This window comes from Lagopus leucura, unplaced genomic scaffold (genome assembly GCF_019238085.1).
Source record: "Lagopus leucura isolate 7727_CA_CO unplaced genomic scaffold, USGS_WTPT01 Super-Scaffold_100001, whole genome shotgun sequence".
Lineage (NCBI taxonomy): Eukaryota > Metazoa > Chordata > Aves > Galliformes > Phasianidae > Lagopus > Lagopus leucura.
This window is the reverse complement of record NW_024962262.1, coordinates 101,674,642-101,696,415: the sequence shown is the minus strand read 5'-3', so window position 1 is coordinate 101,696,415 and position 21,774 is coordinate 101,674,642. Positions and strand designations below refer to the sequence as shown.

Genomic DNA, 21,774 nt, shown 5'->3' with positions numbered 1-21,774 from the left:
GGAATCTCTATCCTGATCTCCCACCCATTGATTGCCCCTCAGAACAGAGACCTTCCTGGTTTTAATCTCTCAGATGGGCATTAGCCTTAGCTATGCTGGTGAGAGGCAATTTTCATATGGCCATTCCCAGAGTCAACTCTCTTGCAATTGGATGAGATCAGTATATTGAGCTGTCAACCTGGCTGAGCCTACATGTGACCCCAGATTTAGGGAATACACAGCAGAGAGACAGCTGGAAAGTCTATCTTCAGTGCCCAGTGATTTTCACTGCAGCAAAGGCAGCTGACTTGAGTTTATACAAAGCAGCATGGCTGAGGTACCACAGGGTCTGGGTGATTCGGCTACTTCAGTGTGCAAACGGAGGCCGTGCTTGCAACAGGCAGCATCCCTTGTTCTGCAGCAAAGACTACAGATGGGAGAGCAAAGGTTTTCAGCAGCCAGCTCAGATTTGTCATCTAGGGCAGGATGTGAGCATATATGCACTCTCTCCAGACTTCCTACCACACTGCAGATGTGGACAGCAAAGAAAGAGGAACCACACATGTCTTATGGGGTTCACTCATGCTAACCTCAACCTCCTAAGAAGAGAAATGCATTTTCTTCCATACGCAAGATGTTCTCAGACCTACGACATTATTTTCATGATTTCTACCCTATCATCTCCCATCTTTCATTCTGAGAGAAGGTGATAAATCTTCCTGCTTTGCTTTTCCCACAAGACATCATTTTGCATCACCAGAATGGCTCTCTGTTCCTACAAGATAAAAAAAATAAATACGTTGGAAAGGAGCCTTCTTGGGACTCAAAGCTGTGGGAGTATAAGGACATGCTTCTGCTGGTGTTGGTGTCAGCAATTATTTGGGATAGACACCATTGCCACCCGGCAGGCTGCATTAAGTAGCAAAGAAGAAGGCACTCAGTATCCCATTAGGCTGCTCTGCAAATCCCCAGTGTTATTTAAAAAATGTTCCTGCTTCAAAATCAGCACCTCTCCCTCTAGTGATTCTGCGAATCCTGGATAAATAACTTCTCCCTGAAAAGCAACAGAAATACAGAGCATAGCCCCATGTCTACCCATCCTCACCTGCTACCAGCATCTCTTTGGCCAGATGCTTCAGTTGAACTTGCAGCACCATCTGTGCTGCTATTCCTTGACTTTTTGAGTTGTTAGTTTTAATGCAGAAATATATAATCAGCTGGAGATGATGCAGAAATAAGACAGAAATAATTGCTGCTTCTACCCTGTGGCAGAAGGAAAAGCTTTGTCTAACGGACTCGCCTATATACATGTACAAAAAAACTAAAATGACCTAAAGGCTTTCAAGGGGTTCAAAAATCTGTTACACTTGCAACCCAAATCCATAGAGATCAAGCTCTAGAGAGAGCTTTCCTCTTCCTCCCACCACAGTAGCAGCATGTTGCATAACAAGAAGTTTGTACTATTTTAAAATGTTGTATGCATTACAGATCATTATCACATTCCTACCTGTGCTGATAGGAGACATACCTGATAAGGAAACATTTCAAATTTGATGCCATAAAAGTGATTCACATTTACTCAGAGGTTGCTCAGTAGCAATAAAAAGCGATCATGCATTCAGCTGGCAAGGATGCAATATTCAGGAGCACTGCCCTCAGCAACAGCGTGCTTCCCGCTCAGCAGAGAAGAACCTGCAGTCAGACATCCAAAGGTGAATGATCTTTTCAGTGAAAAGCTCCTGGGATTCAAAGCTTGGTTACAGGTCATGTATAGATAATGAATCAAAACCTCCAAAAAGAGTTTTCTAATGCCCAGAGAATTCCTAATTAGGAATTCCTTCCTAATGGAAGATTTGGACCATTCACCCTGTAACTGTTGAGCCTGAACAGGGCTCAGGAAATAATTACTGCAAAAACCTGCTCCATCTGGCACGGCCTGCCTCAGTAGATGACCACATTGAAGAAATATCCAGAAAACTGGGGATGGGCAAAGTGCTCAGAAGACACTTGCAGTGTGGGAAGCTTAAGACAGAAGCATAGCTAAAACCCTACAATATCCACAAGAGCCACTCCCATGAACTGTGCTGTGATTCCTCCTCACAACCTTCTGTTGCAGTCATGCATGCCCAAGGACAACTGTGCTGTGCTGGGTCGGAAAGCAGTCATTCGGGTGGTCTAGCTCATCCGATTTCGTGAGCTGACAGTCACGTTGTGGCACACCTGTGTGACCACAGGAACGTCAGAATTTCTCAAAGTCATGGCCAAACTGAGACATTCACGTGGCTTAAATGACTGGAGGTCACCTGAGGCTGCTCGGGGCTGCTATCTCAACAGCAGCAGATAACATCTGGCAGCCCGAGCCACTCGCCAGCATGAGAGAGGTCAATGGGAAGCACTTTGATCACAGCTGGCAGCAGCTGGAAACTGCTAGAGCCAACAAGGTTGGGTTTTTTAATTCTTTATAAGAAAAAAAAAGCATGACATATGGAAAAAGCCTGAAAATTAATTGTATCTAGATCTGCTAGTTGGCTTTGTCTCTCACCCAGCAAAAAGGAATTGTGTTTCTAAGTGCAATTGCAATGGTCATTTGAAGATAAGTTGAAATGCCTTTAATTACCGTGGGAATCATAGAATGCACAACTATGAGCACTGCCAAATGGGGCTTAAGCTGTTTTGTGAGTGCCACTAGCTTAAATGACCATAAAGCGGGAATTTCAGAAACTACATAATTTGGGTTTTGTTTGTTTGTGGTATTTTTGTATTTTCAGTTGATTGGTTGGTTGGCTGGTTTTTATTTGAGGCACAATTCCAGTAAGACAGATGCAGTTTTGGCGGATAATCCGTTAGCATAACAGAGCGTGATTTCAGCAAATTATACTAATGTAGTCAAACAAGTTATAAACACACTCCCTAGGAAGCTCCCAGATTATAGCTCCAGAGCTTACAGTGGTAACTGTAAAGGCTGATGCTTTGCAACTGCTATACATCTGTATGCATCACAGAGGTTAAGGGATAAGCCTACCAGGCTGAATGACAATGTTGATGTGCACCTTTAGGGATTCTTTGTGAGCGTCCAAGTGCATAAAGCATGCAAGTAGCACAAGAGAAAAGAGCTCACACCTGTTCCCTGAAAGGAAGGGCATTTCTAACGCTCTTAAGAAACTGATTTGAAACTGGCATTTATGAACCGTATTTGTTCATTCTCCCCATCCCTTCCACTCCTTGCAATTTGTTTTTCTAATAATAATAAAAATTCAAAACAATCTGCTTGGTATAACTAAGTTTACAATGGCAGAAAAATACTCTGCTTTTGATGTGGGATGGAGCTAGGAAAAGCTCGGGGTGGTGTTTGCAGGTCAGCAGCAAGCAGCTATCAGAGGGCTGCTTCCTGGCACACTCCACCAGCCTGAGAAGGGTGCTCCTCGCCATTTTCTAGTGTGGTGTGTTGCAACACGAAGTGGCTGCGTCACTAACTGAACTGCTGCACGTTCCAGTCGGGATCTAAATCCAGGTAAATCCAGGAACTGCAGCAGGTGAATTGGAACAAGGACTTGACCCAAAGAGCGCAGGCATAAAGAAAGAAGTGAAAGCCTCAAACAGCACTGGTTTGAGTGAAGTCATTTGGAGAAGAGTGGGGATGTGGTCCACGGGTCTGCTGGGCACATGTGACTCTGGGTGCTTGTTTCTGAGGTCTTAGGATCCTGCAAGGTGCTGGGTAAAGATGAGAGGCCTCCACTTCTCTGGCACAGCCTAGTGAGACATGCTGCCAGCAATTTCTGGGCCAGCTCATTCTGGATGTGAGATTTCTTCGTTAACGAACCAGCAAAAGCAGTGTTCCTTCATGCATATCACCTCATCCCCACGAGCTTGCCGTGCCCCAGCTCCAGCTCTCACAAAAAGTTCACTCCAAATTCACCTGCCTCTGCTTTGTGAAATTCAGTGGTTAAAGCCGCACACAAAGCGCTGCTGGGACGCAGGATCCCGGTGTGTCCCCGTGACAAAGTGCCGCGGTGCGCCTCACCGACGCTCCTTTGGGCACGGCTCGGCCCTGCCGGCCCCCCCGGACGGGCTGAGAGCGAGGGGGGAAAGCGGCCCCGTCCCTATCGTCCCTTCTCGGGCCAGCCCTGCCTGCTCGCTTCCCACATCACCGCCGGGACGCCGCGTCCCCGCCGCCGGGGGGGGGCGGCGGGGGGCCGCGCCGTTCCCCGTGCCCCACCTGGCCGGGGCAGGGCTGCCGGCTCCTTGCTGGGGGCTCCGCGGCGTCCTCGAGCGCCCGGCGTGGTCCCGGGGGCCGCCAGGACGCCAGCGAGCAGCGATCACCGACGGCGCGGCGCCGCCAAGGTGACCCCCTAGAGCAGACCCCGGGCCCTCGGCCGCCCGCGCCCGGCCGCGGACACTTGAGAGTTTAAAGAGGCTTTTCTTCGCCGGGAGCGGCCCGGGGGGGAAGGGGAAGGGAAGGAGGGGTGGGCGGAGAGAGGCTGGCAGGGCAGGAGCCGGGCGGGGTGCTGGCTCCAACTGGAAAGGAACCAGTCCCAGCCCAGCCAGGGAGCTGCGAGCGAGCCGGCAGCGCCGGGGAGAGCGAGCCCTGGGCCCCGCTCCCGGCCCTCCGCCTCCCGCCCCGACGGCGCGGGACGGCCCCGCTATGGGCACGGCGCCCCGCGTCAGTCCCGCGGGGGTCGGCGGCTGCGGGAGGGCTGCGGGCTCGAGTGGGAAGCGGGGAGTGTCTGTCACCTGTCGGGCCCTGGTGGGATGAGGGAGGAAGAGGTGGGAGCACCGGTTTTCCGGATCTGTGATCCTGTGGGAAGCCCACCTCGCTCTTGATTTGTGTTTCAGGGTGGGTCTGTGAAGGCAGGGAAGATGCCAGAAGGGGAGAAGACGAGGCAGTGCAAGCAGGAAGCGGAGCAGCAGCAGAAGGAAGATGAGGAGGGCCTCATCGAATTCTATGGCTCCTACCAGGAGCTGTTCCAGTTCTTCTGTAGCAACACGACCATCCACGGAGCTATCCGCCTGGTGTGCTCTAAAAAGAACAAGATGAAGACGGCCTTCTGGTCTGTCCTCTTCTTTCTCACCTTCGGCTTACTGTACTGGCAGTTTGGACTCATCTACAGGGACTACTTCAGCTACCCTGTCAACCTCAACCTCAACCTCAACTCCGACAGGCTGACTTTCCCTGCAGTGACGCTGTGCACACTCAACCCATACAGGTAAGAAATGGTCTCCCAGAGCTTTCAGCTGCCTTGACCTCCATGGGCATAGGATACAGGCATATATTCGTGTTCTCTTCTTGGTCCTCAACTTGTAGAAGGGCAGGTGGAAGGGAAGCTTCTTGTGAGCCTTTGCTGCCACAGGGCATTCGTAGTAAATTGTGTTCATTTAAGCTGCTCTACCCGGTGGTGTGTTAGCGGGCTGCTCTGAAAACTTTTCCAAGGCAGAAGCAGTTGCACTTCCTTATCTCCTACAAGGAGCAGTGGCCTCCAGCAAAGGGGCTTGATTTTCAGCTGTCAGTGGGAATATCCTGAATCACCCCGTTAGACTCTGCCACATGTCTTACTCAGAACTGTTCATGCGCATCCAGCCCTAACCTGCAGGCTCCTCTCTCCCACTGTATAGGTACAGTGCCATTCGAAAGAAGCTGGATGAACTGGACCAAATCACCCATCAGACACTGTTGGACCTCTATGACTATAACATGTCCTTGGCACGAAGTGACGGGTCAACGCAGTTCTCACGAAGGCGCACCTCGAGGAGCCTGCTCCATCATGTTCAGCGCCATCCTCTGCGGAGGCAGAAGCGAGATAACTTGGTCAGCTTGCCAGAAAACAGTCCCTCGGTGGACAAGAACGACTGGAAAATTGGCTTTGTTCTGGTGAGATCCCAAGATGTGTTCTGAGCTACCCACTCTGACCCCTGTCTACCCACTTCTGCCTTGTTAGCCTTGTGCCCTTCCTCATATAGAGGGATTTTTGTTGCTGGCTTTTCTTGATGAGAGATGAAGGTGGAGTTGAAGCCTTTTCCCAACATATTACTGCTCCCCAGGTCCTGTCCCTATTCACGTGGAAAACTTGTCCGTTTGTCCGTGTCAGTGATCGTCTGTTCCTAGGTGAGACAGGGAAACCTTGTCCTTCCTGAAGGCTACATCAGTCTTTCAGAGCTATTTACTAACAGCCACAGCATTGCTCGGTAATTGCTGAGGGATGGCATTGCACGGCTGGGGCAATGTGATCATGGCCATATTTGCTCCTGGGCAGTATCTTCTTTGCCCTAGGGTATCGGTATTTGCATTTTAAAAGGCACTGAAGAGAATCATTTGCCAGTTAAGTGGAGTTCTCACGGGGTCACCAAGTTTCTCTGGACACACCCTGAAGGGAGGGCTCCCCATGATAGAATTTAAAGCTTCTGGTTTTATATCACATAGGTTTTATATACAGTAGGTCACACTGCACACCACACTGCAATTTGCTGTTTACAGTCTCACCCACCCATGCCTGCTGACCTGGTGTTTCGCTTCCATTGAGAGATTACTTTTCTTACTTTTCCCCATGCTACTGATTGCCTTTTTCTTGAGCACAGCAGTGCTGCAGAGCATTTTTGCTCACTCTGCTTTGTTTCTATACCTTGATAAGGGAGCACAGCCACCTCCTCTGGGACAAGACTTCCCTGATACAGCTGCTTTTTCATTCTCACAGTGCAGTGAAAACAATGAGGATTGTTTCCATCAGACGTACTCCTCAGGAGTGGATGCAGTGCGGGAATGGTACAGCTTTCACTACATCAATATCCTGGCACAGGTGCCTGATGCGAAAGACCTGGATGAGTCTGACTTTGAGAATTTTATTTACGCTTGCCGCTTCAATGAAGCAACATGTGACAAGGCGTAAGTGGTGGAAACAGCCCACTGTTTCTTTCTACTGACACCTGCGTTTTGTGCCTGGGTTCAAGGGGAATTCATGTTAGAGAACTTCTTTCCCAAGGGGGGGCTGTTCTTTGTTCAGGTCCCATTTTCTCAAGCAGTATCTCAAGTCTTTCCTGAGGGTTGTGTCACCAGGGTCAGACTTTCTGTGACCTGAAGCTATGGACCTCAGAGGGTGGTTTCTCCTTCCCTTGAATTTCACAGAAATGAAATAATTATACTGCTACAAACCACAAGTGTACAACATAGAAGGCTGGTGTGCATGCTGAGGGTAACATGCAATGCTGAAGTCATACATATCAGACCGAGAAGAAAGACAGTGAAAACAGCATTGCACTTCTCTCCTGCCATTATGATTTAGAAGCCCTAAAGAGGCAATGAAATTAAACCCATCAGCAAGGCAAGGAGTACAGAGAGCTAAGAGCTTTGTCAATATTAAAATAATACAGTAATTGCTGATGCTGCTAAAAAAAACCATCCTGGCTATCAAATACTAGCAGTACAAGAAAATGGATAAAAACCCGTCCAGCTCTAGGACATTTTTTACAGCAGATTTTAATTGCTTTTTCCTGTTCAGGTTAGTTTACATAACAAACACTGCCCATCTGCTCTAAGCCCCTGTCTGTGCAGGTGGAAAAGAGAATTGTTCCTTTCAGGAAGTTCTTGGCCTCACAGCTCTTCTCACCTGTGTGAATATTTCTGTTCCCATCACAGGAATTACACCCACTTTCACCACCCCTTGTATGGGAACTGCTACACCTTCAATGACAACAGCAGCAGCCTGTGGACATCCTCTCTGCCTGGGATCAATAATGGTGAGAGGCACTTTCAGCTTAGCTGTTTTCTCCAGGCAGGGTGTCCGGAAGGCTGGAGGAGTTACTGGCAGCCAGTGGTAGATTGCATCTCATCCCAACTCTGCTTTGATTCTGTGTCATGGGCATGGCTGTCCTTCACTGCTGTCTTACTGATCTCTCCCATCAGTGCCTGATCCTTATGTTCACTGCTCCCTCTGGACTTTCACTGTCTGTTCCTGGAGTCTCTGTTGAGCTCTAGCGCTGTCCTCCTGACAGTTTAGCCTGGACTTCCTCCTTCGGCACTTATAGTTTTGAGCAACTGATTTAACCTTTCTGAAGCCCTTCTAGGGCCATCTTCAGTCTTCCGTTCAATTCCAATTCTCTCTGTGAAATCTCTCTCCATTCCCAGATCTGCCTTTTCTAAGTATCAATTAAGAAATCCAGTTTTCCCCAGCCTCCTTGAGCCTCCAGCCTTCTCTCCGGTCTCCTTTCAGCCACACTCCCATTACCACTCAGCTTAGGGTCAACATTTCTTTCCCTTTACTTCTTATTGATCCAGATGTAACTATTCTGCTCTCTGTCCTTCCCCACATGATGGCCACCTGTGACATCTCTTGTTCTCTGACGTGTCCTCAGGCCTCTCTCTGGTGGTGCGCACCGAACAGAATGATTTCATCCCTCTGTTGTCAACAGTAACTGGAGCCAGGGTCATGGTCCACGATCAGAATGAGCCAGCCTTCATGGATGATGGGGGTTTCAATGTGCGTCCAGGTATTGAGACCTCCATCAGCATGAGGAAGGTGAGGCAGCCACGGCAGGGTTAAGAGCTGTGGATGTGGGCCTTCAGTGTGAAAGGTGTAACTTGGTGGATAGATACAGATGGGTTGTCCTGGACTGAAGGTGTTAAAGAGAGGGGATTAATCATCTGGAATGAAGCGGGGGGAGGTTTACCAGCAGTTTACCAGACTGGATGAGAAACATTTGGTTGCAATTCATGAGAGAACAATGAAACAGGGGTAAGCAGGGGGAGCTGGCATCCAGAGATAAGCATAAGGAGCAGGTAGTGATGAAAGCAGTGGGTCAGTGGGTGGCACAGAAGTGTAGAGATGGATCGACAGAATGCTAGTTGTTTTGTGAAATGACTTTGATATTCTAGGAGATGACTGAGCGTCTTGGGGGCAGTTACAGCGACTGCACAGAGGATGGCAGTGATGTGCCAGTGCAAAATTTGTACTCATCTCGCTACACTGAACAGGTAACCTGTGATCACTGGTTCCATGCCAGCTCCTTTCCCAGTTTTCCTGGAATGCTTCAGTCCCACAATAGTTGTGCTTATCTGTGGGCAATGTTAGTAGGATAATGTGATACAGGGCATAAGAGCTTTGGTTCCCCTGTTCAAACATTTCCATATCGTGTGCTCTCAGGTCTGCATTCGTTCCTGCTTTCAGCTCAACATGGTAGAGCGCTGCTCCTGTGCCTATTACTTTTATCCCCTACCTGATGGAGCAGAGTATTGTGACTACACCAAGCACACAGCTTGGGGTAAGTACTCACAGGAGAGGATTTATATGATAAATATTACACAGTAAATCTCATGCCCATCTGAACCTGTTTGGCCCACCTCATGTCCCAGTAACTCTTCATTGTTTTAAATGAGGCTTTCTGATACGAAACAGCCAAAAGACACTCTTCTCTTTGATAGTTAGTTCCTCTGAATGTGTGGAAGGAACTCTTTGGATTCCCTCTGCTGTTGCACATTACTTTCTTTTCATATAGATACTGTGAGCTTATCTGGATTTACTTTCTCTGCTGCTTAGGCTACTGCTATTATAAACTCCTTGCTGAATTCAAAGCTGATGTGCTGGGCTGCTTCCAGAAATGTCGGAAACCTTGCAAGTAAGTTTGTAAGTTACACTGGGAACTTTCTATTCCTAGGGATGTTGGAAAGCATTCACTGACCAGGACAAAAGCTTGAGCCACTAGCTGAAGTGCAGACCTAAATGATATTTCTCCCATCAGGAAGACAAAATGGCTGAGGAGCATCAGTGTCGGCTCCTGAAGATTGTGCAGAAGCTCAGTGGGAAGTGGGCACACCTTCAGCATGGGAGGGAGTTTCCAGGTGTGCCTGGGGACTGAGACCTAGCCTTGTGGCTCTGACCACTTCAGCAGCTAACACACTCCCTTGTCTTACAGAATGACAGAATACCAGCTCTCTGCTGGATACTCTCGCTGGCCTTCTGCTGTCTCAGAGGTAAGAGGGTAGCGTCCTGGCTTCACAGCACTGCTCTGAACTCAGGTTTAATCCTCCCCCTCAACTGGTTCCAAATCTACAAGAGGCGACTGCAGTCACAAAATTTATTGCACTTTCATTTCAGGATTGGGTTTTTTACGTGCTTTCACAACAGAACAAATACAATATAACATCCAAGAGGTGAGAGACCATTTACAGAGATTTTATCAAAACCAGAAGTAGTCCAGGTGGAAAAAGGGTGAATGGACTGGGCAGAGTTCAGATTAAAGCAATGATGGTGCATGGACTTGAGGCAAGGGCAGTGGACTTGAGTCACCAGAGAGAAACTGTGACTTCAACAAAGACTGGGAATCCAAGTGAAGAGTCTTACAGGGTTAGCTGCTAATCTGAAAAGAGTAACTCAAAGACTCCTGCCATATGGTTCAGAGTCACAGTAAGGGCTAGTGAAAGAGTGGGAAGGGAGAGCAATGCAGGAGTTGGTACTTACCAACTTATGACACAAATGCTGGAGTTCGCAGTGCAGTCTCAGAAGTGCACAATTGGTCCCTCAGATTTTCATAAAAACTGAGGGAACTCTGGAAATGGAGAAAAGATACTAGGTGGTATATGTGTAAGGAGCACAGGAAGAGGAAGGAGACAGAAAAGATGGCTAAGCTTAGTGAAGAAATGCAAGGACTACAGATTTAGCATTGCTCATACCCATTTTTCATTAACAGGAATGGGGTTGCAAAAGTGAATATCTTTTTTGAGGAATGGAACTACAAGACCAATGGGGAGACACCAGCCTTCACAGTATGTACTTTACCACACCCACCCATTACACAACATCTATCTGCATGGCAGGTGTTCATTCCAGCAGCACTGCTGACTCTCAAGTCTCTTCTGTGAAAGATGGGGAAAAACTCCCCAGTGCCGTGATGGTACTAGCAATGAGAACAGACAGAGAAGCAAAAGCCTCCAACAGATGATGCTCTCATCACTCCCTATTTCTTTCTCTTGCAGGTAGTGACTCTCTTGTCCCAGCTTGGGAATCAGTGGAGTCTCTGGTTTGGATCCTCTGTCCTATCCGTGATGGAGCTTGCAGAGCTGATTCTGGATTTCATTGTCATCACTTTCATCCTGGCCTTCCGCTGGTTCCGCTCCAAGCGGTGGCACGCCTCCCCAGCGCCCCCTCCAAGTAGTCATGATAACACTGCCTTCCAAGAGGAGGCATCAGGACTTGGTGCTCCACACCGCTTCACTGTTGAGGCTGTAGTGACCACACTGCCATCTTACAACAGCCTGGAATCACGCAGACCAAGCAAGGATGGTGAGACAGGACACGAGTGAGGCAGAGATTTATTTCATAATTCAGTTAGATGGCAGTTGGACCAGAAGCTGCATACTTTCTCTGTGGGACCTACCTTTCATTCTTTTTGGGATGCTCTGCCTCGATCATAGCAAAGACTGTATTGCGGTTAATTGCTTTTACTATATGTGAATCCTTCAGTCTTGTAAAACACTATTGCTCTTGGAATCACCAGGGATGAGAGTCAATCTAGTGTTTGCAAAGGGAAGATGTCAACTCAGCTTCCTTATAGTCTTTACATGTGCATACATTATTTTTTTCCTCTGCAACAAAGATGCCGCTACAGTTCTCATCTGTTATTAATTAAAGAGGTTTGGCAGGTGTGATTGACCTTCTCTGTAGTATGACAAGGCACCAACACAGAGTCTCAGCAGAGATGTAAGTCTCTCAGTAGGCTGAGCCTTAAACTTCCCCTGAGGCTGGAAACTGGTTGTTCTTCCCTACTTCTTAACAGCCAGCTCTGATCTCTAGACTGAGCCTGCACATCCTCTCCTCTCCCAGAGGAGAGGCTGCTGGCAGTCTCAGTCCATGTGATTCACAATAGTCTAGGGAGATTGCTGAAGCATGTAGCTGTTCTTAGACCAGGACAAAAAGCAGCCCATAGCACACTGTTAGAGCTTCACTGTGTAACAGTCTCCTTCCCTGTGATACACCATACATACATACATTCAGACGTTTGTTTGCCAGAGGGTTCAGGATGAACTGAACTCAGCCCAGAGTGGGCCCTCTTATTCTGCTAGGGATTATAAAACAGAACTGCTGCAGGCTTTGATGTAAGTTGCTTTCAGGGAAAGCTCTGGCCTGATAAAAAGATAATAGATGGTTACCTCTAGAAGAGGACCCTCTCCTCAGTTTAAAGAACAATTTGGAGATCTCAGCATACACCTTATTGTTTGCAGAAAGCTTGCCTTTTTTTTTTTCTTTAAAAAAAAAGTCTGCTGCATCTGTTGACAATGGTGTTTACACAGCACTTTACATGATGTCAAAGAGAGCAAGGGTGATGTCCTTAACAGACAGGAAAATCCACTTCACTGGACACAGATACCAGAATTCAAATATATAGTTTAGACAGATCCATGTACATAATCATACTGCAAGCAGCCTCCTCTTTTGGACTCAGAAATTAGTCAATCAACAAAGAAAAACTTAGAATACTTTTAAAATTTGAGGTAGATACCCCACACTTGGAAACCTGCAGAACTTTACAACTATGTATTGTTACCTAATTCTCCCATTTGATATGTTAAACGTGCCTGTTGCACAACTCTTGCCTTGATTACCTAAGTGCACTTTCCACTCTTCCTAGCTGCTTTTATTTCTCACAGGCATGAACACTAAACTCAAACCTTAGTTTTTCAAACTGTGTCTCAGTGCTGTGCTGGTCCTTTCTGTGTAAGTGAAGAAATACTGTTTTGCTACTGGGAATAGAAGCAGGAATTGGCAGGGTGAGGTGAAAGGGCATTAACTGTCATTGGCATCCTTGTTCCTCAGAATGGCAGGAGAGAGAGCACTGCAGCTTAGAGGCACAGGTACCGAGAAGCCTTCATTGTAAACAAACAAACAAAAGAGACTTCTACAAGTGTTTAAAAGAAAAACACTAAAACACCCACCCTAAAAGTTGACTCAATATAGGAACTTTTGTTTTCTGTGAAAACATGCTGATAAGAAGCAAAGTTAAGAGCTAGAACTACTGACTGAAACAAACAAACAAAAAAAACTTTACTGACAATTAAAGCAGTCTTGAATGATCAAAAGCAAAAAGAGGTTAGAATGCTGCACCCACAGCCCAGTTCCTGGTCATAAACTCAGTATTACTGATGTTTGCTTCAGGAAGTCACTGGTACATGAATGAGCAGAAGTGTGACACTGGGCACTGCCAGTTGTTTTACAGAGTCACCACCAAATCAAGAAAAGAAAGATTGGAAGTAACAAGCGCAACACATAAAGCAGTCTCTATACCAGAAACGTATGATTCATACACCAAGTCTGATCTTAGAAAATCAGAAAACTAAAGCATGAGTCCTCACATGATACAGCACCTTGTGACAACCATAGCATTGATGCAACCCAATGCATCACACATAATTTAGTAATTAAACAAAGATCAATTAGAGGCAGTAGATACTTGAAAGATATTTAAGGTCTCTTCAGATACAGAAGAAAGTGATAATTCCCTAGAGGAAGCTTGCACCATATTATCTCTTCTGCAGAAGTGGTGAAATTTAAAACATGAGCTTTGACTGATGAACTCAAAGTAATGGCTATAAATCCAGAACTAAAGGCCTGTACAAACATGAAGTTGCTATACAGGTCGGCAGCTGGATTAGCTGTACCTGCCCAAAGGATTAGTGCAAAAACTGCCATTGTGTGAGAGATCAGGCGATCCTCACAAGAAATTCCCTATGCTTGCTGTAAACAGACAATGCCATAAATTATCAGCTCAACAGATGCACAGTGAATTTGGTCTGGCTGATGAGAGGTGAGTTCAGCAGTGCTGGAATGAGTGCAGAAAATTGAGTGTTCCACTGAGCGCATGAAACACTGGAGAAAAGGGAAGAACACGTGCATTCAGAGATATTTGTTGAATAACGAGGGGAAAGCCTTCAACTTTCAGTTATGAATTTGTACAAAGGATAAAGTGATTAGTTACATTAACATTACAGTGCAGTTACTTAGAAGACATGGAAAACACACAAGGAAAACTGCTGGTCATAGGACACTGAAGAAAGGGAATTGATCTTTTTGGACTGGGAACACATCATCCTAGGAAAATCAGACATAGGGAAAAATGCCTAAAGGGGAAGGGAAGGTACGGAAGAGGAAATTATCTTGTGAACAAGTCGGAGCATGAAGTAAGAATGCTGCTGAAACATAAGGAAGAAGGATTTGAGCTCTTGGGATGTGGAAGAACCAGCTGAGACAGGGTATAAAGGGCCCAAATGTCTGGGGAACTGTGGTAGTAGCAAAAATTTGCAAGCTGATACAGTTAAAAGCATTTGGATGTCATGGTATGTAAGAAAAGGAATACACTCTAAGAAAATTTAAGGACACTAATTATTTTGGTGGCTCCGGTCAAATGAAAGAACCTGAAAAGAAGAGAGTGTAGTAGGACCAGGGAAATTGAAAGTAATATGAGAAGGAGGGGATGATCAGTTCAACCATCTAGCAAACAGGGTTTGAGAATGTGAGGGTGTGGAGATGATGTAAGACAATACCAAGGGACAACAAAATAAGAGGAGTCCCATACACAGGTGCAAAAAAGTTACAGGAGCATTCAGAGCACCCAAAGAGACTTGAACGAAGAGATTAGCTGAAGTGATGACATAAGCCAGGAAACTATGAACATGTGTGACAGGAAAGGCAGAGGTAAAGAGAAGGAAGACAGCAATATCTGGGGCAGGAAAGAGTTGCTGGGAAATTTTCAACATAAGTTTTTGTGTTTGGGCAAAGGGAAGTTTGAAGAAAGGACAGCTGACCAGTTTTGGAGAGCGAGCACAAGTCTGCAGGTTTGGCTAGAGACTCTGAGATGATGCCATCGATGGAATGGAGACTTCACGTGTTCTGAGAATAAAATCCTTCCTGCCCACAGCAAAAATGGGACAGAACTAATTGCTTGGTTGTGCAGGCCTGATTTGTACTGACATATGCGCTACTTTAACTCACAGGCCAGTACAGAATCCCTACTCTTCAACAGTGCTTTCATTCTTTAAGCAGCACTGCTTCAATTTCACTAACAGACACACATTGTTCTGATAGGTCTGCAATGAAGTTGAGCCTGGACAAAGATGCAATCAGAATGTTTTGATCCACAAGCTGCAGGGAGGATTGTTTACAACTTCAAAATTGTAATAGCAAGTGCAGATAAATGCACAAGTTTAAACCAAGTTCTGCCCATTTCTTCTTAATGAGTTTCAAGTGTACAAGTGAAGCAAAACAAGGGGGTACTTACCTTAATTCCAGCCATGCTCCAATCTATGCTGTGAGTATCATCCTGCTTTGGGAGATCTTCATTCAGATTCTGAGTACAGCCCAAAAGCCATCCCAACCCCAGTGAAAAATTACTGTCCAAATTTAAGGACCTGCAAGTAGGCCGTTGAAACCCGAAGGCAACACAGCCTGAGAAGTTAGAGCTACCAGCAACACATCCGTTTGGGGAATCACCTCCCTGTGCATTACACCAAAGTTGGACATGGTGGCTGGAAGTAGACTAGGCTTGAGGAACCTCTAGTCTGCATGTCTTGTTACAGACTTACCACTGAGTCAGCCACACACACAGTTCCAGTACCAGTGACAGCCAGCACCATGGCAACAGGAGACTGCTGCTTGCTTTGAGGATAGAACTTTCCTTATGTATATGGTAATGAAGTGACAACAAAAAAAAAACGTGTTCAAAAATGTGTTAAAAGCAGTCTGTGATCCCAGCCCTTCCCCACCCACTAACAGACCAGACAGACTCAGTAAGGTGATGAACTGTGTTTCTTTGAGACTGTTTAAAGTACATGAGTTGATTACTACAACATGCCAGAGATTACAGTTGTGTTTATAGAGGAAGGAAATAAATTGCACGTGCGTAATTGGCTGTAATGCTGCATACAGCACAGTCCCTTGCTCTTACTCAGAGGGCCTTGGTAAATTTTTTGCCCATGCATAGAGACACAAAGGAGGGGAAAGGTAGCAGAAGAGACAGCAACATACAACATCCAAGAGAAAGAAATGGAAGAGACAGCCTAAGGGGACCTTAGCCCCCAGAGGAATAGGAGGAATGGGGCACCAACGACTTTGTTTTGAGAAGTTCAAGAGAATTGCTGGTCTGGGGGCCTCAAGCTTGTACGCCCACCCCCTAGAATGTTAGCCGTAAGTAGTACAAAGCAGACCCTGGCTCCTCTTCAGCAGATGCACTTCTGACCGTCCATCACATCTCAGTTCCACAGAGAATTAGGGAAGTGCTCAGGGGACGAGGGCTGCTTCACTGCAGATCTTCAACTCTGCCCTCACCCAAGGTGGAGAGGGATGGAATTGCAGGGAGATGAACTCAGCGCAAATGAAATGCTGAGGCATGGAAGTGAGCATGCAAAACCTAGCCCCTCCCCAGACAACCTGTGAGGAGGAAAGGGGCTTCTCCAGCATACTCAGTGCAACAAAATGCATCTGCCCCTCCCATCTTTTGTACTTCCACCTGGGAATGCCAGTGATGTTTTCCCCTACATCCTCCTAAGCCTAGACAGAACTCTGTGCCTGAGGTAGAGCTTCCTCGACTAAAGAGCTGTTCTCTTTACAGTCCAGATTATGGGCTACAGCTCAGCTTGTAAAAAAAAATACACTCCTCAGAAAACTGCAGAAACTGTGGAACAGGACAGCTCCTTTAACCTCTGGTTTGACAACATATTTGAGCAATTCACAGCTCCTGCACTTTCTGAAAGCATGGGAGATTGCTTACAGAAAACCATGGCATTCCACACTAAGTTTATTTACAGCAGAGACCACTCCAAATCTAAGCTCAAGAGAACCCATTGCAAGTAGGAAGATTTCAGTTTTGTCTAGAGATCTATACTGCCAAATTGGGGCAACTAATGTCACTTTGCAATATCATGCCAGAGCAGCATTTCCCTTTGAATTCCTAAGTAATCACTTCAAATACTTTCTAACTCTTTCTAAAAGTTAGGGCTTTTGTGGTCAGAGAAGCAGAACAGGTATTCTTAAAAACCTGTGTGACTCAGTCTAATGTGGAGTACATCCAGTTTCCTTCACCTTCATCTACTACGTAGTGGACTTCCTTTGCCATTCAGCATGGTAACACTGGAAAGCACAACTCATTCTCTTTTCTGCTACTAACTCCAACAACTTCCAGAAAGATGCAAGACAGTAGAAAGCTGTAAGGTCCTGGCTTGTGTCTGCATAGATGAAAGGAATATTTGATGTGCATACACCACCACGATCCTTGCTGTTGGTAATTTATTCCTTCTGGCAGTAGATTTTATGCCCACACAGACCCTTTAGACAGCAACAAAACTCCTTTCAATCAACACGAAATCTGTTGCACTTCACTGAGATAATCACATTGACTCCTTTTTATTACAACTGAAATGTCCACATTCAAAGAGCAAGTAAATTTATTATAACAGGCAGAATAAATCACTTCCTTGAGTGCTCATCCCTGCATGACTAGAGAAATCTAGATGGCCGTCTAGCTCAGTCAGATGGATCATAGTCACTGACCAGCATAAACTAACCTTTATTTCATCAATTAAAAGCATACATCATGCTGCCACTCTTTATGCAGAGCAAAAGAATCTCACATGATGAAGTCCTGCATCCCCAAAGGCACTACATTAAGGCATTCTTTATTTGTTAGAGTTCACACAGGCACTAACTGAACAAGCTTACGCCCCAAAATAAGCCACAAATTCCCTGCAGAAGAGCAGGATAATAGCCACCCACTCCTCCTCTGCTTCCTATTCCTCTCAGCTCAGATGACCCTCTCTTAAGCTGCAGCTGTTGGGAAGTCTAACCCATGATCAGTAGAGCACTTCATAATCTTAAAAAAGACGACAAATCAGAACCAATAAAGTAATCAATGAAGAAGCTAGGTGGAAGGGAAGGGAAGATTCAGAGGCAAGAAGAGACAGGCAAGGTGACAGGGGATAGCAGGTTGCAGACTGAAGGGGCTACATTCAAGTAAAAAAGTAGACTGGACACAAAGCAAGAGGAAAAAAAAGGAAAGAACAGAAGGGCAAGTTACACCAAAGGTCCCCCAGAGACCTCCAAATCCCCCACCAGGAAAGGGGCTTGCAAACCCACCCACTTCAAGGTATCTATCCCTCATATTACAGGTTTATTTGACCTGATAATAAAGCTGTCTAATTTCTACGTTGATGACCACCCCCACTTCCTTTCCTTGCTCTGTAGAACATAGCATTTCCACAGTAATGTGGGAGTTCCAACACTACCGCTTCCCTTTCCCAAGGAAAGAAGTTACCACTTATGCAAACAAGACCCTCCAGATCATAAACCAAAAAAAGCAAAAATTTTAAAAGCACTCTGGAGCTAGGGCTTCTTCACCTGTGATCCTGGGCTTTTCAGTACTTACTTACAATCACCACCACCACAATGGCACAAATCACTCCCATCATGATCATCATCTAGAAAGAGAGATTGTCAGATAGTAATTCTCAGAACAGATTGGCAAGTTCACAGATTCCATGACAACCAGGGAATATAAGGCAGATGCTTGAAGGCAGGACAGCTGAGGCCTCAAAGACTTCCCACAGTGAAATAATCCTAAGCATTTGAAATAGTTATAATGGTTATTATGTCCCAGCTATCCTCAGAAAGCCCTGAAGAAAACTAATTAAATTTCCTCCAATGAAAGAAACCACAACACTAAGAAACTCACCTTACAGTTCTTCCACCAGTACTTCCTTTTGAGTTTTGCTGCACTACTTTCAAATACTGAGGCACCAGCCTGAAGTGCATCTGCCCGATCATCAAGCTCTGAAAGTTTCTGGTCTCGTTCCAGTACCTTGTCGACATTCACTCGCATAATATCAACCACCTGCAGAAGGAAAAACAGTAGCAGTAGTGGTAGCGGTAAACAGAGTTGCAAGTGTAAGAACAGTAACACAGCCAGAAAGTAACGCTGAGATACTACTAACAACCCTGAAACAAAGAATAAAGATGAGAGTAAAAAAAAAACAAAAACAAAACAGGTCGTTGCCTACTTAGAAGTGGGCTAAGGCATCATTTCAAGTAAAACTAAACTACATTTGCAGTACACTGCTCTCACTTGTTTTTGGAAGTTCTCTACTCCATCAAGATTATAGCAACCCCCTCCATAACAGCGATCACATGCTCAGTGGAAGGTAACTGCAAAGACAACTTAGAGCTACGTGTTGCTGCCCCAACGAGGCATAAAGAAGTTACTGCATGTCAGCAGCCACCAACTCTGTGAAGTCAGGTAAGGTTCACATTTTACATTGAACCCGCGCTCTGATTGTTCATTTAGCAGGAATTAAGAGTTGTTCTGGATCCTGTTGAGGTTTGTTTCTATGACAGACTTGTCATATGAAGTACAAGAAGTCTAGCAGGTCTGCTCCTTAGATGTCATAACCAAAGTTACACAGCTCTTAAATATAAAGCCATTTCATCTCAGCCCCAGCCCGTTTACAGATCAGACATCGCGCTTACATTGATTATTAGTGCCTTTCCAGTATCTGGTATTCCAAAAGCATCCACCCCTTCAGCAACATAAGCTTATCAAGAGCATCGCCGCAGCAGAGTAGCGCAAGCGCCCATACAGCCTAAGGGAAGCAGCACAGCTACTGACCTCCTCCACCTGGGCCTGCGTCTGCTGCAGCCGACGGTTACTGCTCAGATTGGGGGGTGGCCCCGGGGGGCCCCCGGCAGGGGCACCCCCTTCAGGGGCCCCAGGAGCAGGCTGCTGAGCTGGTTCAGACCTACAGGAACACACAAGGGCAGAAAGAAAATAACATCAGACCCTCAGCTGCTAAAGGACAGATGCCCACCCCGAGACGAAAGTGAGAGCAGGCAGCAGCCCCCGGGCCCGCAGCCTCCCTTAGCTGCCCCTGGAGCAGCTGCGGGCCGGGCCGGGCCGTGCTGGCACCGCGCCCTGCCAGCTCCCGAGAAGGGACGGAGGTGACCGGGAGGCGGCCCGCAGCGTACCGCAGGCGTAGGGAGAGGGACGACAGAACTGGGCCCCGCCAGCAGGGAGCCGGGAAGGGGGCTGCAACGAAGGGACAGGCCCCGCGCAACCTCTCGCGCTGCGGGCGGGCAGCGGGAGCGCCCAGGCCGAGGGGTGGCGGTGCGCGCAGCCCGGCCTGCGGTTGCTGCAATGCGCCACTCTCCGTGCCGCCGCTGGGCAGGCCGCCGGCCCCGCTCTCACTCAACCGCCCGCCCGCCGTCCCAACCCGCACGGCTCCTCGCACGGCCGCCCCATCTTCGGCCGCCACTTCCCACCCCACGGACACTCACATTCCCCCGGCCGGCACTCTGGCAAACCGCCGCGCACCGCGCTGACAGAAGTGCCCACACGCCACCTGCCGCCTCACTTATAGCGGCTGAGACCCCGCCCACGGGGCCGGCAGCCAGTCAGAAGTAAGCACAGGAAGGTCTCGCCGAGACCAGCGAATCAGCACCGCCCTCTCTTACTCCGAAGCCAATCGTCGCGCCTCGGCTCGGCCGCAGCGGGACGTCTGCGAAGAAAGCCGCTTCCCTAAATCCCGCCTCTCGCTGTCCCCGCGCTCCCCGGGAATGAGCCCCGGCCCCGGTTGGCACCGCCCCATCGGAGCACGGCTCAGCGCCGCGACAGTCCGGGACAGCGCGGGTGCTGCAGCAATCCGGGTATGGTGCTGCTGGCGTGCTGCCGCCGTGGAGGAAAACCTGAATGAGGCCTCGCAAGCGGCTGCGTTCAAGCCTTGGCTGCCAGCTGAGGGAAAATTAGGCTCTGGCAGCTCTGAGTTTGGCTTTTTCCTCTAGAGATTTTGGGAAACCTACCAGATGAGAAGGGAGCGTTCTTCCATTTGGTTGCAAAACGGAAAGCAGAAATATGCTAGGACGAGAAGTTTCCATGCAGCATTTTGTGCAGCAGCAAGCAATCAGGCCAGACCTATGCTGAACTACGTTTCTTTAGGGTGAAGCAGGACGTTGTTTAAAGTTTTTCATGACAAACTTGGATGATTAGTAGATACACGAGGCAGTATGTTGCACATTACAGACTCAGGGCCAAGAGCATGGGCTGCAAGGAATACAGAAAGTTAAAGCTGCAGCTACGCCCAGATGATGCAGACTCCCAAATGTCAAAGAATGCAGTTCAGTGTGGCAAAACCATGGGAATAACAGAGGGTGAAACTTGCAGAACTACTGGTTTGGTTCTCTTAGTGCATGTTCCCTTGAGGCCCACAGCGCTGATGCTCCTCAGTTTCTGATGTATTTTCAGCTACAAATTTGTTGCACCTCTTCCAGGTGCTTGCTTGGTCTCCACTTGAGTCTTCTGGCCATAGTTCAAGGTGGTTCACAAGCTGGATGTGAGAAGCATCAGACACAAGGTCTGTCCTCCCCTCAGATTTTGAACCATGCCTTGTTCTAACAGCATAACTCACCAATCTGACAGGTGGCTGCAGTCTGTGTTGGTCAGCCATAATGACCACAGCTTCTCTGGCTTGCTAAATTTGTCATTTATTTCCTGTAGGAGTAATAATCCACCTCGTACTGCTTTCTCAAGTGAAGTACTGCATATTAGAATAAAGCACATACTGTTTTAAGAACTGGGCTTCCTTCAAAACTGACTCACAGGTATGCTACACTGCTCCTGAGAATGTGGAATTTGAAGTTGCTTGAATAAAGAATTTGGGTTCACCTTCCTGAGGTGCAGACCCAAAGTTCTTTTCATTCCCTGCTGCTTTCAACCAAGTGCTTTTAAAGATAGAGCAACACTGCTCTGTAACAGAATATGTTGTCAGCAGGTAACCTCTCCAAC

The 21,774-nt window shown here is 47.1% G+C and overlaps 2 protein-coding genes across 2 annotated transcripts; one reads left to right on the top strand and one right to left on the bottom strand.

Annotated features, from left to right (window-relative positions):
* The first annotated feature begins 4,575 nt into the window (after nt 1-4,575).
* SCNN1A (sodium channel epithelial 1 subunit alpha) lies at nt 4,576-12,621 on the top strand. Its single transcript, XM_042867204.1, has 13 exons — nt 4,576-4,639; nt 4,813-5,183; nt 5,590-5,845; nt 6,666-6,853; nt 7,604-7,704; nt 8,320-8,483; nt 8,840-8,938; nt 9,108-9,225; nt 9,501-9,579; nt 9,877-9,934; nt 10,059-10,114; nt 10,651-10,726; nt 10,937-12,621. Exons 1-13 carry the CDS (start codon nt 4,622-4,624, stop codon nt 11,261-11,263), a joined length of 1,911 nt encoding a protein of 636 aa, XP_042723138.1. The 5' UTR covers nt 4,576-4,621; the 3' UTR covers nt 11,264-12,621.
* On the bottom strand, nt 10,025-20,341 carry VAMP1 (vesicle associated membrane protein 1). The gene is made up of 5 exons (XM_042867205.1): nt 20,271-20,341; nt 19,606-19,735; nt 18,676-18,834; nt 18,370-18,421; nt 10,025-17,970 (listed from the first exon to the last, which is right to left on the bottom strand). Coding segments are annotated over exons 1-5 (360 nt in total). The 5' UTR covers nt 20,273-20,341; the 3' UTR covers nt 10,025-17,953.
* Between the last annotated feature and the right edge of the window lie 1,433 nt (nt 20,342-21,774).